Source organism: Chaetura pelagica, unplaced genomic scaffold (assembly GCF_000747805.2).
Source record: "Chaetura pelagica isolate M959 unplaced genomic scaffold, ChaPel_1.0 scaffold159, whole genome shotgun sequence".
Taxonomy (NCBI): Eukaryota; Metazoa; Chordata; class Aves; order Apodiformes; family Apodidae; genus Chaetura; species Chaetura pelagica.
The window spans coordinates 4,382,192-4,397,643 of record NW_009954555.1 but is presented as its reverse complement, the minus strand read 5'-3'; the positions used below and the strand labels follow the sequence as shown (position 1 = coordinate 4,397,643).

The 15,452-nt window shown below is 37.1% G+C and overlaps 1 protein-coding gene across 2 annotated transcripts in view; it reads right to left on the bottom strand.

The window, feature by feature from the left end:
- Positions 1-6,313: 6,313 nt before the first annotated feature.
- The window catches only part of PRKCZ (protein kinase C, zeta), a 45,308-nt gene continuing 36,169 nt past the window's right edge, over positions 6,314-15,452 (bottom strand). For both annotated transcript variants that reach the window (XM_010005195.1, XM_010005196.1), the window contains exons 15-18: positions 14,681-14,760; positions 14,005-14,094; positions 7,360-7,475; positions 6,314-6,818 (exon numbers count right to left, since the gene is read on the bottom strand). In XM_010005195.1, the coding sequence (XP_010003497.1) occupies positions 6,731-6,818; positions 7,360-7,475; positions 14,005-14,094; positions 14,681-14,760 (374 nt within the window). In that variant the 3' untranslated portion in view covers positions 6,314-6,730. The remainder of the gene's footprint in view (positions 6,819-7,359; positions 7,476-14,004; positions 14,095-14,680; positions 14,761-15,452) is intronic.

Genomic DNA, 15,452 nt, shown 5'->3' with positions numbered 1-15,452 from the left:
GGAAGGGCCCCCCGGGCCCATGTGTTCGTGTTCATTAAACCCTCTTGCACCCTGAAAAGCTCGAGAGCTGAACGGCAACATCAATGTTAAAGTATTAACATTTTCTTCCTTCAGAATCAGGGTCACAGGGGGCTGAAAATCCTGTTTTTTTCCAGCCCTCGAAGGAGGGAAGCTTGAAGGAGTCCAGGGTGAGGAGACAGTGAGTGGTTCAGTTGTTGGTTCAGCCTGTGCAGATGGGCACACACACCGTCAGCTACACCTCTTCCAGAAACAGGCTGCAGAAGGGTGACTGCTCTGCCGTGTGAGGGCTTGGAAGACTTGTCTCTAGTTTCTTCGTGCAGCTTCATTCCTAGACAGTGACCCAAAAAAACCAACACAGCAGTAAGAAGTGGGAATGCTGGATTCTGACATCTACAATCCATCCTTCTCTTTAAATTATTTTTACATAGCATCAGGAGTAGAAAAGCTTTTTAATGCTTATAGGTAAGCTTTTTAACAAATCTGTTAACAAAAGGAAAGGGCTCACCACACTCAGCCACTGAATTGGGCTGGAAGAAGTTGGTGATGCACTGGAAGCTACTGGAAGTTAATTTTAAAACTTCTGCTTTGATAAATCACAATTTAGGATAGCTGTATTTTTTGAAACAGCATTACAGAGAAATAAATCAAGGTAATTAAGAGGCAAACTATGCAAAGCAATACAGAGTATGTTCTTCTCTTTCTCCCACCCTCAAACTACTGGACTATCTCTGTCTTTACAGGGCATTGACCAGCAGAGCTTCCTGGTTTGAAAAAGATGACTTAAATGAGTGTGAAAAGCCATGGAGTTTGTTACTGAAAAACATCAGTCAAGACTTCACATGCACAAGCTGGCAATCAGTGCCCAGTTTTCCCGAATTCTTTGAAAAGGTACCGTGCTGTATCCTTATGGTCTACACTTTGGGTACTCCTTACAGTAGTGACAGTAAATTCTGATGTTAACGGGGGAAACCTTCTGAAATAGCTTTTAAATAGATGTTGGTTTTCAGCTCTTGATGCTCTCCTTGTAGTGGTGTGAGGTAGGATTGTGTGCCAGGTAACAACTCCTCCTGCTGGGGGATTTTTTTGCAGTATGACAATTTCTTCACAGCATTTTGCTGTGCCAGTATACTCATTATACTGACTTCCCTTAGGCACAAGCATCTCCCTAATGGAGTGAAACTGGGAAAGGCAAACTGTAACAGAGAGGTTAATTACACAGAAACAACAATTACAGTGCTCTGATAATATTAGGCAATATCATAACAGAAAAAACACAGTCCTTCTAAAGTAGAATTTTTTTCCCTGAAAAGCAGCAAGTTGTTGTTTTCATCCTTAGTCTCAACAGAACATGAGTCCCCTAGTGTTTCCATTCAGAAATGTTAAGGGATCACATGTATTGCATCAACTCCAGAAAGTTCTTGATTGCTGTACAAGTGCTGGAGATGGATGTAAATAAAATGTTCTTCAGTGTAGTTTAGCCTCAGTATTTGTAATATGTTCAGCCTTGTATTGATTGAACTGCACTTGGTTGATGACATTGCGTGTGTGTCACAGAGTTCCAAGGAAGAGACTCCACAAAAACAAGAAGTCTTCACAGTTGGAACAAAGGACTTCCCTTGGGTACCATTCCCATCTTTTTGCAGAAAAGAATGTCTAAAAGCGAAGGATTGTAGCTCCCAGCAGGTAACACAGAGCCAGACTGACCATCCACATGAAGAACAGGGCCAAGCAGATGAACTGACAAGTTTACCTTCTACAGCTGAGAAAACATGCAGTGTGGGTATTACAGATCAAGCAAAAAATATGGTTGGGGAGGACCCAAAACATATCTCAAAACTGGATGCAGGTCATAAATCATGTGAATTCTCTCAACCCAGTTCTCCACACCACTTGGCCTTGTCACAAAGCCCTGCTCAAGCTTCTAGCTTTCAGCAGCACCACAAAGAGACTGTGCAGAAGAGCAGGGAAGAAAATAATAGGAAAGAGCTTCAAATACTAAGACATGAAGGGAGTATTTCACCTGGTGAGGCTGGATCTGTGCCTGCAGAAGAGACAGCTCCTCTTGTGAGCCAACCTGGAACTGAAAGCTGCAAGGAGACAGAAAACAAGAGTGAAGGATCTTCAACTCTTGACAGTTGCCCAATGTGTCTGATTCGTTTTAGTGGAACGTAAGTCTTTTTTTAGGAAGTTTACAAACCCCACAATGGTTCTGGACATATTCTCTATATACAAAATAATGAAACTAGACAACACTTGTATTGTAAAATACTTCTTAACTATCAAAATTACCTACTTCTAATTCAGCTTAGAAGTTCATGCTTACTAGATTATACTGCTTCAAAAACTTAAGTTGAGTTTTCTGATAAGCCTTGCAATACTGGCAGAATTGGCATTTTAAATACCCAAGTTATCAAAAGACTTTTTTTGTGAGATCTGTATCATAATCCAAAAACCATTCCAATGCAGCATTCTTAGTAGTTAAAGGCTAATAGTGAGCATTGTCTTCTAGTAAATGACATTATCAAGCTATCTAGGAGCAGGCAAAAGCAACTGCAAGAGTCTGTGACAGGCTGCAATGCTGCTGAGCACAGGAATGACTTACCCTTGGAGCTGCTAGAACACTTCAGCCACTGCTTAGGAAATGAGAGTAAAGGTGCAGAATAGTGTAAGTGAAAGGATTTCACTTTGTTCCTCACTAAACAAATTCTCTGTATTTGCAGGCTGTCACAAATGGATATTGATGCCCATCTTGCCAGGTGCTTGTCTGAAAGTGCAGATGATGTGATGTGGTAAATCCAGAAGAATGAAGAGCAAATGAACAAGGCCAAGGAGGAACCTTTCTCAAGGGAAAAGGGAAAATGTGTCAAGGCAACACATCCTTGTCTCAAACTTGCTTAAGGATCACAAACCAGTGACTCAATAGAAGGTCAAGTGCCATCTCCCAGGCTGGGGCCTTATAAATCCTCTCAAATGCATGTGAAGTTGTTCTAGTGCTGAAAATTATGATATACTACTGTAAATCCCCAAGAACCTGTTTTGTCTCATGCACCATAGTTTTGAATCTTGAAGTGCAGAAGAAAGCAGCTGCACAAAAATACCATGCAACCTGATCCAGTAGGTTACTGACCTTTTTTTCTAAACAGGTAACCTGTGAAAATAAGATTAATTAAAAAGTCATTCAGATTTAGCATTTTTCATTATTTTTATCTAAGTAAGAGCTTATATATGGTTTTACAGTTGACTCTGATTTTATCTGCAGTAAAAGAAATCACAACCCAGAGCAAATAAAGGGTGTGGGGTGGTTTGGGTTTTTTTCAATCTCTCTGAAGAAACACAGCTCAATTCATAACCTTACTTAGAAACTTACAAAGTCAGTGTCCACTTGATTAACATCATTAGTCCCAACTATTTAGGCTCCAGAAAAAACACTTTTCCTGCCAGTTTAACAATATCACCATACAGAACAAGACTTAGGCAGCCTAATCAGCTCTTCATGTATCAGTTCCCAACCTCACACCCCTTAGAAACCATCAACGTTTGAGAATAAAGAACACCTGAGTTTGTTTTGGCTAGAAGGCATTCAGGACACTCGTCCATTATTTGGTAACTTCTTAACAGTAGCAGGCAAACATTTTGTAAGCTTGAGAAAAGCAACCTTTTCCATGAAAGACAATAAATAGCATTTAGTGCTAGTTCAGTAACAAATGGAATAAACTAGAGCAGGTTATTAATTTCCCCCAGGTACAGTTAATTGTTTACTGAACAGAGTCCCTACTCCAGCAGTACACTGTATCTCCAGCCACAGCCTTACAGGTCAAATGAGTTCCTTGCTAAAGGGCTGCACCACTATGCCTGTTCCAGCTCTTTTCCTAAAGAGGTTTGTAACCTTACACCTCTGCCCTGGCCCCTAAAAACATACAGTTCAGATGTGATCCAAAAATACAGAATAAACATATAGCATCAAAATACAGGAAGAAGCACAATTTCATTTACAACAGGGTCTCTAAAAAGTGCAAGTTGGTTATAGCTCAGTTTACTGATAAATAGTAACAGTCTACTGATAAATAATAACAGTCTATTACCTTTTTCATTAAAGTCTTTAATAGATGTGCAAGAATATAAATGATCTCAGCTGTTATGGATTAGTATACCATCTTCTGCACAATTAAAACTGGTCAGCAAAGATCCCAACTAATTAATTATACAAAACTACAAGAACATATTTACTGTTTTACAATCATTAAATTAGCTAGAATTTTCGTTTACTATTTCAAATAAGACAACTATATATCATTACCAGAGCCATTTGTAATATATTAGGATTTTTTTCCAAACCACACATTTAATTACATCCTTCATTTTCTTTTATTTATAAAACAAATACTTTATATAAAAAATTTCCCCTTCATCATAAACAGAATATTATTTAAACACTTGCACATGAGCAACCAAACTTGTATCCAGCAAACTATTTGGCAACACAGCAACATTGTAAATGCTTGTAAGTTTTTTAATAAAAATCGAGTAGTCTTTACAATGTTTGTTTAGCAAATGTGTCTCTGTTCTTCTTTCCATCCCTCCCAAATATGTTCTGAAACCTAGAAAAAAGTTTAAAAAAATCCAACCCACATTTCTACTATTTCCATTTTTAAGTCCTATGCCCTGGCATGTCAAAGACAGCTTAATCTGTCATGTTTCCATTCATGAGCTGCCTGCACTCACTCTGATAACTATTGATTAACTCTATTACCAGGGGAGTTGAAAACACTGAAAGAAAAATTATCCAGGGTAAATAAAGTAGTGGCCAGGGAAAAGGAAAAATAAAGGAGTAATAAAAAAAAAAAATCAGGTTACATTTAAAATGTAAATGTTTCCTTTAGCAGATAATACAGTATCTAAAGTCCAGGCATTTGAGGCAAGTACTTACTGATTAAATTATTTAGTGCTGATTAAAACACATTTTGCTTCGTATGAAAAGCTACAGTCCAATGGAGAGAAACCCACAACTAAAATCTGAATGGGCTTAATAGAACTCCATAACCACAGGTCTGCAGAAGTGTGGCTAATGAGGGGATACAAAACGTAGATTGCTAATCAATGATTAATTGAAAATTTTAAACAATGTTTTGGCAGTCTGGTCCTAGCACCTCATGACTTGGATGTGACTCCGAAGGATGTCATGTTCAGCACCTAATGCAATGCTGTTGATGCAAGTTCTCCTGCATTTGACACCAAATCAGGCAAGATGGCATGGCACAGGGTTTCTCATTTTGCCCTCCCCACATTATTTTTCCTCCCCCCTTCTCTGTACAACCCACACAATATAGTTACCCAACATCTAGCAAAAATAAATTTTTGCCTTTGCTGCTGTGGGAGGCAGTGAGACCTTCCCAGCACCTGCAGCCAACAGATCACACTCACTGATCCTCAGATGCAGCCACAGGAGCTCTCCCAAGCTGATCAACTGCTCATCTTTTTGATGTAATAAACCCTTTCCCTGCCATTCCCACCCCGCCCCAGTGTCCACTAGAAGGAATTTGATAGTTCTCTTTTGCTTTATCCAGTTTCTTAGGTATTATTTTTTTGTCCATTAAAAAAAATGTACTACTTTGATGCAAATCATTTTACCAAAAACATCCCATTCTCTTACATAGAATGATTAGTTATTAATACACACTGAGTAATTGTAAGCAGACTGTTTATCATAAGTAGGAGGTGTGCTTTATCAGGAAAGTGTATTTTATCTTATGGTTACTTTAGATTATTTAAACTTTAAGGCTAGACTTTATTATGCTTTTGCTCTATTTCTGAATACTTGTTGATAAAAATACTTTTCAAAAATCTAATGTACAACACAACATCTTGGTGGGTGTAGGCACTGCTGAAGTATCTTCAGAAATCCTTTGTGTGCAAATTTAGTTTTCTTCAATCTATACATTTTGGTAAATTTGGAGTTTAAAACAACAGATTTTGAAATTGAGACTGTAAATTCTAATTTGAATTAATACTGCTAAGTCACTCTGCTTTTCAATTTCTATAAAGATGTCAATGAACATCAGGCTGCAGCTGTGAACTATGCTTCATATGTAAATGCTTACTTAACATTAACAAGCAGAACTTACCAGGTTTAAGAACGTTCCAAATATGTAATAATTCTTCAATGCAGTTTATCCATTTAGGCACTTAAATCTTGTACCCAAATTTACGTTTTGATTGCTAATAAAACACAACTCCTTTTAAATATATCTGAGATGTTTAGACAGGTACCACTTGTGAAAAAAGGCATCAAAAATAAGCTTCAACACCACCGTAATATATTTTATTCTTCAGGATGTTACACTGTGATAATCTTCACTTGGCAGCTCATTGCATCAAGTGTATGTAGAAAGTGTGTAGAGCTCCAAAGTTTCTCAGAATCTCCTTGTCCAGAGATGCAATGAACATATCAATCCTTCATGAAAACAGGCACAAAATGCAAATTCCTTCATTAATGAAGCCAGTTCCATCAGTGCCCAAACCTTAAGAATCGTGAAGTGGTGGGAGAACACCCACCAAAATCATAATTTCTCTTCTTTGATTTTCAGCAGCAATTGTTTTAAAATCATTGGTCTCAGTCCCAAATCGTGGTCCCCAGCCTTACATGCATGTACTGGAATTAAGGATAAATTCAAAGGTCATTCACACTGTCCACCAGGAAGATGTAATTCCTTCATACTGTTTCTTCTGTTGACAGCAACAAGGGATTAATATATTCAAATCCTTCAAATTCCGACTGATCTATTCGCTTTATTATATCTCTGAAAAACAAAGAAAACCTTTGATTTCCTTCCATCCCTTCCAATTGATTATGATACCACTATTTTTGCTGCTGTGCTTTTCTTCAAAACACCTTATGGAAATGGAGGCAAGTGAAGTTGTAAAAAAGTAACAGTAAATGGGAAAAAATAAATCTGTGAACATAGAAATACTTCATGTTAATGTTTTAATCTCATATCTAAAACAACATAACTGGAAAATCTGAAATATTTGATAGTTTGTTTCTTCTGCCCTTCCAGTTAGGCAACATGCATACTTATAGGGTCCATAAAGAAGCATGTAATAAATTGCTTTTCCATACCCATTCACAAATTCTGAATTTGTTAGAATAGCAGGCAGCCTTCTAAAATAAAAGCCATCTGCTAAGTCATACAAGATATGTAGGATACAAATAATTTACAATTTACTTTAACTTGGCTACATTCCAATGCTAAGTACATTGTCTCTTGCTAGCAATTTTCAAGTAAATGAAACATTAATTTCTTAACATCTAATTGTATTTGAGGAAAAACCCAAACATACTCATCATCTGGGGTTAGCTGCACAGGTTCACTGGTGAACTGTGTATCAAAGTTATCCAAACCATAATCATCTGTGATCTGAGGCTGAAATGGAGGGGTTGTTTGCTTCTTTTCCAGCTGAGAAAAACACAATGGCAGAGGGGAAAAATTAAAATATTGATTACTTACAAAATCCCCCAAGGAAATAAACAGACACTGGCTCTAGAACAGTCCCTGCAACTGAGTTTAATGTCTGTGGAAGATATAAACACATTCAATACAATGTGACACTCATTGTTAGACTAGTAGATTTTGAAACCAAATGGTATTTGCTCATCCTGCTTATTCTGTTGCTGCATTTTAAGTACAAATTGTTAACATTTTATTAGTTGCTGATTGTTTATGAAGTCTTAAGACCATAGAAAAAGCTGTGTCCCAAGTCTCTAGCACTGTATAACAAGTAAAAGCACTGTTGCTACACACATCTGGCTCCACAGCATTTTAGCTGAGAAGATATTCCAGCAGCTTAAGTTTGTTCTACAAACAGCTGTGTGTTTTATGGAAATATGACTGACCAAATACTAACCACCATAGTTATCAGTATGCTGAGGTAAGAGCTTATACTAAAAATATGTAGTTCAGGAATGGAATACGACAAAGGGAGCAAGGAATGCATTAATGCTTGAGAAGAGTCATGTATGAAAAGGTGCAACATGCATTTCTAATGCCTCAATAGTTAGAAAGAGCAAGAAAACCAAAGTGTCTGTGTGCTGCAGTAAGTCATGGCAAAAATAAAACTAAGAACAGTTCATAGTGTTTTTCCTCACAAATACAAGATCCTCACATCTGCCTGTTAATGAGAGGTATGGCAAAACTCCTTATGGGCAAACTGGCCAGGAAGAAGTCTTATTAGCTCAGTAAGTAGAGTATCATCATCTTCACTAAGCATTAAATAAAACATGTCATACACTGAAGTCTAAAATTAGCTCACAAATGGACATGAAAAATTCATATAATCATAGAATGTATGGGAAGGAACCCAAAGATCAATGGAGTCCAAAATTACAAGCAACTAATTAAGTTTTCCTGAACACTCTCAATTTACTCCATATTGCATGGCCATTTGCCTGAGAAAACCTATTTCTTAAAGGAAGCTGCAGTAATACCTTGGGAGACTCTCCTGGCATTTTCAGACTTCTACTTTTGAGCCAAACACTGAAATAAATTAGCCTAAAACCACAAAAAATCCCCTCTGGGTTCACATCCTCACACCTGCCTCCACTGCCTTTTTTTAAATAAATGAATAATTTTTCAACACAGACTGAGGTTTAAACTTTCTATTTGGACATGGGTCTCACCAGGTTACAATATTTACTTTGGTTTATGGAATGTACTAACCTCCCTGCAGTGAGAAATTTAGTATTTTCATGGTTACATATTCAGTCTTTGGTCTCAGTAAGACAGTAAAAGAACTCAACACCTCAACAAATGACCTGGAATAGTCAATGAAAATTCAATAACAAAGTCAGAGCTCTTGAGGGTCATCTAGTATCTCTAATAATTCACAAGTTATGCAGCTAGATAATTTGATAATCTTTATTCTGAGATAAGAAAGAAAATGTACTTATTTCTAATTCAGACCTCTACACTGTTTCAGTAAAACTTTTGTTATGTTTTCTCCTTTTAAAGTATGTATGTATGTTTGCCACAAAACACGAGTGATTCATCTCTCCCACTATGCTTTTAAGTAGGATATGTGCTTTATTATTCAGAGTACCTAGAGAGAACAAAAACTCTTGAAGGAATAACCAGGCCTCTAATCTGCAGGGAGGTACCAGGGATTTTCCTGGATAGCTTTCAGAAAAGGCTGAGCTCTTGTACTCCCTTATGCAGGATTTTATTTTTTTTTCCCCCCCTAGATCCAAATCATAGTCCTGCTTCCTTTCAAGAAATGGTCTCTGCCTCAGTGAAACCTGTGTGAAAGCATGTCCAGAACAGAATAAGGCAGCAAAGCCCTGGTTGTTCACTGCAGATGTAAGAGAGCTGGTGACAAGAAGATGGAGCCATTTCATACTTTTCTGCAGAGGACAGGAAACTAGCTTATTCTCCTGCCATTACTTAAAGAAGTACTATCACAGGCAAAACCACTTTTTGTATGATTGGTATGTGCAAACACACATGCAGTAAAATGCATAAGAGATACAGCTTGCATGGATTTTAACCAAAATTAAAAATAGCTCCAAACCTCTTTGAGAAGCCACCTCAATTAGGGATCTTCCCAATTCTCCCTCACTTCATTCCTGGCTTAAATTCCATCGTAACAGTATATTCACATGTTGATCACATTAATCATATCGTATTTGCAATTACAGCAAATCCAGTAAAATACATTTTTACAGCAGTTGATGGTACTTACACCATCTGCTCAACTGCAGTTTAGTGTTTTATTGTCCATTAAACCAAGAGACAGGAGATTAAAACTGTTGCTTCATTTCAGTAAAAAGACCTACTCTAACTAGATTTCAAATTATAATAGCATAGGACTATAGTAGTAACATTTTCAAAGCTATAAGAAAGTGTCATGTTTATGATGAGTAAATGAAACAATTTGGTTCTAATAAAAAAAAGTCATGTATGTTTTGTCAGAACTCCTGTAGAAAAAAATTATTTTTCTGATCTCTTAGCACAGAGATCATCACAGATCAGAGTTAACCCAGACTTCCCTGGTTCCCTAGGTAGTGTGATGGTGGTATGTTTTTAAAAGCTTATAGTATTAAGAGTAAAAAAAAAGAAAAACCAAAATTTACACAAATAAAACCTGCATCTGCAAAACAAATTTTACTATAGCAACATTTTCTATACTAATTAACAAAAGAACTCTGCAAATTCAACTACATTAAATGCTATTGGAGAGAAATATCAAAATACCAAAGTAATATACATTACAAGCCAGGCAACAGACACTAAAATAATTACTGCTCTGCATTTAAAAATAGATGCCCATAAATAATTCAGCCATTTCAGTGTTCTCCAACTTCATAGATTACACTCAGGACTGAAAAATTCCCACACAGATGCTTACTGCTGCAATACCAGAGTTAGCACAATATATTTACTCTTTATCCTGAGGAACAGCATTTGTGTGCAATTAGGGGAGACTTATTTGTGATGTATGATAGATCATAACTAGAATTTCAATTGTAATTTAGATCTTGAGACTCAGATTTCTAGCTTCATCTTCTGCAGTCTTACATCCTGCAAGTAAAAGGACATACTTATAAAATTTTAAGTAAAACTTGTAATTTAGGTTTATGAACATACAAATATGGAAAAGCTGCTGCTGATAATTAGCAGGAAAGGGAATTTATGGCAGATTAACGGCAATGCATTTATACAGATTATTTAATTTACTTGAATTACCATTTAACCTGCAAGTCCCACCACCACCGCAGTGGAGACAAAATCTGCCATGCAGTCCAGCTTGAATTAGCACAAATCCCAACATTCTAACTCTAAAATTTATATTCAGCTAAAAACCCCACAAAACCCAACAAACCAAAGATACAATCTCCATAATCTAACTTTAAACAGGTGAGCATAATCTAAGTGAAAAGTAGTTACCACTGATCAAAATGGTCACTTATACTACCAACATGGGAGGTAACCTGGGTTTAGGCAGGACATCACATTGTGCTTGGCACAGAGTAAACAACAAAGAGGTGATCAATCACAGGAGAATCTTGCATTCCAGGTTTATGATGTACATGATGAGTACAGATGGATATGAGGAAATCATGGAACTCTAACTGGGCAGTGATTCTCAATATCCTATCAGTTAATGGTCTTAGAAAGCATAATCACAGCAAATTTACGGGGAAGACAAAATTAGCTCCTCCCAAAGAAGAATGGCAACATGAAAGAAACAGCAAAGTGAGTATTTAAGAATGGAAGTGGGGTGGTAAGACTGTCATTATGAATCAGTTGTAGCTATGCATTAACACTTCAACAGCAAGGCATTCAACTAGATGTTAAACATCAGACCACCTCTTTTATGTTATACTCAAAGCATAAAAGCACTCTCAAATAAAACATACACTGAATTTGCAGCTTTTAACTTGAGAAAACAAGTGAAAAAATATGTTGGTACAGCTCTAGAAAAAACTCCTGTAAACAGCTAGTAGTAGCCATGGCTTTGTAGTTCTTTTTTCAGCATGTAATGGATAAACACCATAAAAACAGGCACTAGGGTAAGAACAGACTTCATAGAATCACAGAATGGTTTATGTTGGAAGGGACCTTAAAGATCATCTAGTTCCAACCCCTCTCCATGGGCAGGGACACCTCCCACCAGACCAGGCTGCTCCATCCAACCTGCCCTTGGACACTTCCAGGCATGGGACAGTCACAGCTTCTCTGGGAGGCCTGGGCCAAGGTGTCATCACCCTCACAGAAAATAATTTCTTCCTAATTAGTCTTGGTACCTCCCTGGATGTGAAGCCAACCTATGCACAGAGCAAATCATCTAAACTGTTCTTAGCTGTGCCACACACCACTCAAGTGACTAACACCAGGAAAACAAAATGTTTATGGTATATGTGTTCACTTAACCATTGTGGTTTTTTTCCATTTACCTCAAGCTTCACACAAAAAACCCCAACACAGTCAGCATTAGATGCTTGTTCCCCTGCACTTCAACTTGAAAAGATCTGGAAAAGCTTTAAAGTCAAAATCTCTCTACTCATCACCTGCATTTCAAAGAAAATTCTAATAAGTAAAAAAGCTTTCCAAATATTTTTTCTTTCTCTCCTGCATATATTTCCCAACACTCTCATTAGACATTTAGCTTAAAAATTATGTAACATTTTAGATCCTCCTTAACAGCACTGTCCTAACCATATCAAAAGAGCACAGAACTACCTAAATATTTCAATTATTTTTCTTCAAATATTTAATATCAAAACTTTCAGCCAAGAAAAATATATTTTTTTAAAAAATCAAAATTAAATCAGCCTAAATGTTGACCAGAAAGTACAAATTGCAACAAAGAGTTTCATATATGAATAAGCAAAACAAATCCAAGAGTCTTTTATCTTTCCCTCTCTCTCAACAAACTGCAAAACCAAAACCCTGCAGTACTGGGCATTTATGCTCTACCACAAACTTCATTAAGTTGCATTGTAGCACCACTAGGGAGCCAACATAATAAAAAGTAACACTGTGGCTGAAGGGAGAAAACAACACAAGGGATGTCTGAAAGCATTAAAGACAGCCTTCATTGTAGGAACACTTCTGTCAACACCAGGTACTTTAACACACTAGCTTCTTATGCAGGGAACATCATCTCAGCAGAACGGTGGCCAGGGAGGCTGAACAACAGGCTTCAATGTGGAAATGTCTTCATGGAGTTTTCCTTCCTTCCCTGAACCTCTTCTCATGCTGTCACAGGCACTGCTGGCTGCCTGTTCATACACTTCCTGCAGATTCCCTCAGACGATCAAAATATTACATGCATTTTTTTCTCACTGTTCAACTAGGTAGTAAAAACGATAATGTTGATAAGGCAGAGTGTTCCTGGCTGTTTTATTGCTCAAGTGTCAATAAACATAACCTCGTTTCTGTGATGGTTTTCTACAATGAAGACACACACCACTACCAACTAGCAGAAGCTTTTAGAAAACCTATCATTTCAATAAAACTGTGTGCCAGCAAAGCCACTGAAATGCAAGTCATCTACTCCACCATGAATTAAAACCTTCTCTACCACCAGCTGTAATAAAGAGAACCTGAAAGTCAGAGAATAATTTTCCATTACCACTCTGCTTTCAAGCCACATCCTTAAAACAAGGATCTGATCCTCCTCACACCTACTCATGACACTAAACCCTGTTACCTACCTGAGTAATCCTACTGATTTAATAAAGAAAAAAAAGACCGAATTCACAAATTATATCATGTACTACAAATAGACTACAAATGCTTCACATATTTGAAGCACCTCATCTGCCATGGTTGTATTTAAACTGGTTTCATGACACTTTCCTGTGCTCATCACCTGCTAAACCTCCTGTCTAGGCAGAAAGGTTTCCCATCACTAAGAGAAATGAAGTCCTGGAATAGAAATCCAATGGGATGTCTTGGCTAGTCCACACTTCCTTTTTCAATGGAACTTGAAAAGTTTATTAGTAAGTCAATATTAAAGAATCACCCAGAACATTAAGGCACTGAATTCTGACACTGGAAATCCATGAATTCTGACACTGGAAAACTATGCAACCCTTCAAATTCCAACTGCAGGCTCCTCATATGTACGCAGGGCAAATTTTATAGTTTGCAGAATCTACAAGTACAAACCAAGGAATAGGAGGTTTCACCAAGGCTTTAATACGTTTTGTGTGTTTTTTAATGTTCTCTAAAATTCACCCTGTATTCAAAAAATGGTACCCACATGTTGCAACCATTCTTAAAGTTTGGAAGCAAGCCAGGTTCTTGGTCACAATATAAAGCTTACTTCCATTGTGTTAGGTCACCTAGAGAAATCAAAATAGCTTTTACATTTATGGAATTGAATTTCACCATGTTTAATGGGGTTGCTACATAGACATACAAATCATAAACTAAAAAAATCTATTGCTTTTGAACACATATAAACAAAAATAAGTATTTTTACCAGATCCCAGTCTATGCTGCGGAAAAACGTGTGAGACTTGATATCAGCAAATCCTGTCTGTGGCTGGCAGCACAGCCTCTCCTTGGGGTCCTATGAAAAACACAGCAACTCACTTTACACACTTAGAGCCAGTTCCATGCTTGTCACAACCCCACACGCCTGACACCAGCATTCCCTGTTACTACACAAGCTGCTGCTAAGATACACATACTGTAGCCACCAAGGGATTTTGGCTCTTTACTTTGTCTTTGTTTTGGATGAAGTTTGAAATTTCACTTTTAAATGATACAACTTCTTAAAATAAAATATCTAGACTTACTTGGTAATCTCTAACTCATATCCTTTTGTTCTCCATGAAAAAATGGTAACAGTTCTACCAATTCCAATCAGTTTAATTAAATGAGTAGCAAGTATCACAGAAAAGAGTTTATAAATAGGCCTGTAGTTATTTCTTACCACTAGGTGCAGGCTTTTGAAACAAGTCTGTGCTGTGCAACTCCCTCAGTAAATTAGCAACTAAGAAGTGTGTGTTTGTGGGGGGGGGTTAACATACAGGAAACCAAGGTTTTATAGATTTTCTTAATAATAAGCAGATTAACTTCTTAACTGTATTACTTTCAACAGGAAGCTCTGACTTCCAGATCTTAGATGCTAAAAATAAGAGAATGTTATTTACCTTGTTTAAAAATCCTTTTAACACATGGGAAGCCTTGACAGAAAGGAACCTTGGAATCCGGATTGGCTTCTCAAGAATAACTGTTACAAGTTTAAAAACAGCAATATTATTTTTTGGTTTATGACACTGACCATGATTTGAATACAAACACTATGTCATTTAAATATGCTACCATTTGGAAAATGGGAAGATATGGTAATTAATTAAAATGAAGCAAACAAAGCAGCTACAGTAATTCAAGGCACTGTCATACTGACGTTTCGAGATATCCTAGAAGAAATGCTAGCTTCCTTATCTTTTTGTTTCTATTGTTCAGGGAATAACACTTTTTGTGCCCTGAGCATATGGAAAAGTATGATATTTAAACAGTAACAGCTTTACCATCAGGATTGCCACCACAACCACAGTAGATTGTCACACCACTGCAGTAACTAGATTAAAGAATGGTTCTGCATAAAAGGGAGAGGCAACCCCTAATTCTCCAGACCCCTACAGAGTTTCTGTTGTAATGGATGCAGCAAGTATTATTGCTTCTGTTTGGGAAAGTTCATGTATTACTACTCCTGAAAGGTAAAACTCAAAAAATAGTTATAGAAATTTCATCAGAAGTAAAAAAAACAACCTGAAAGTTAACAGGAGCAAAAATAACAGTTGATGTTTCTGCCACAAAAGATCTTTCTATCCTCTCAGGAAGCCTGAATTTTAAAATTTATTCTTGGCTTATGAACTGCCTCCTAACATACCATTCCATACAATTTGTCTGTTCCTGCTG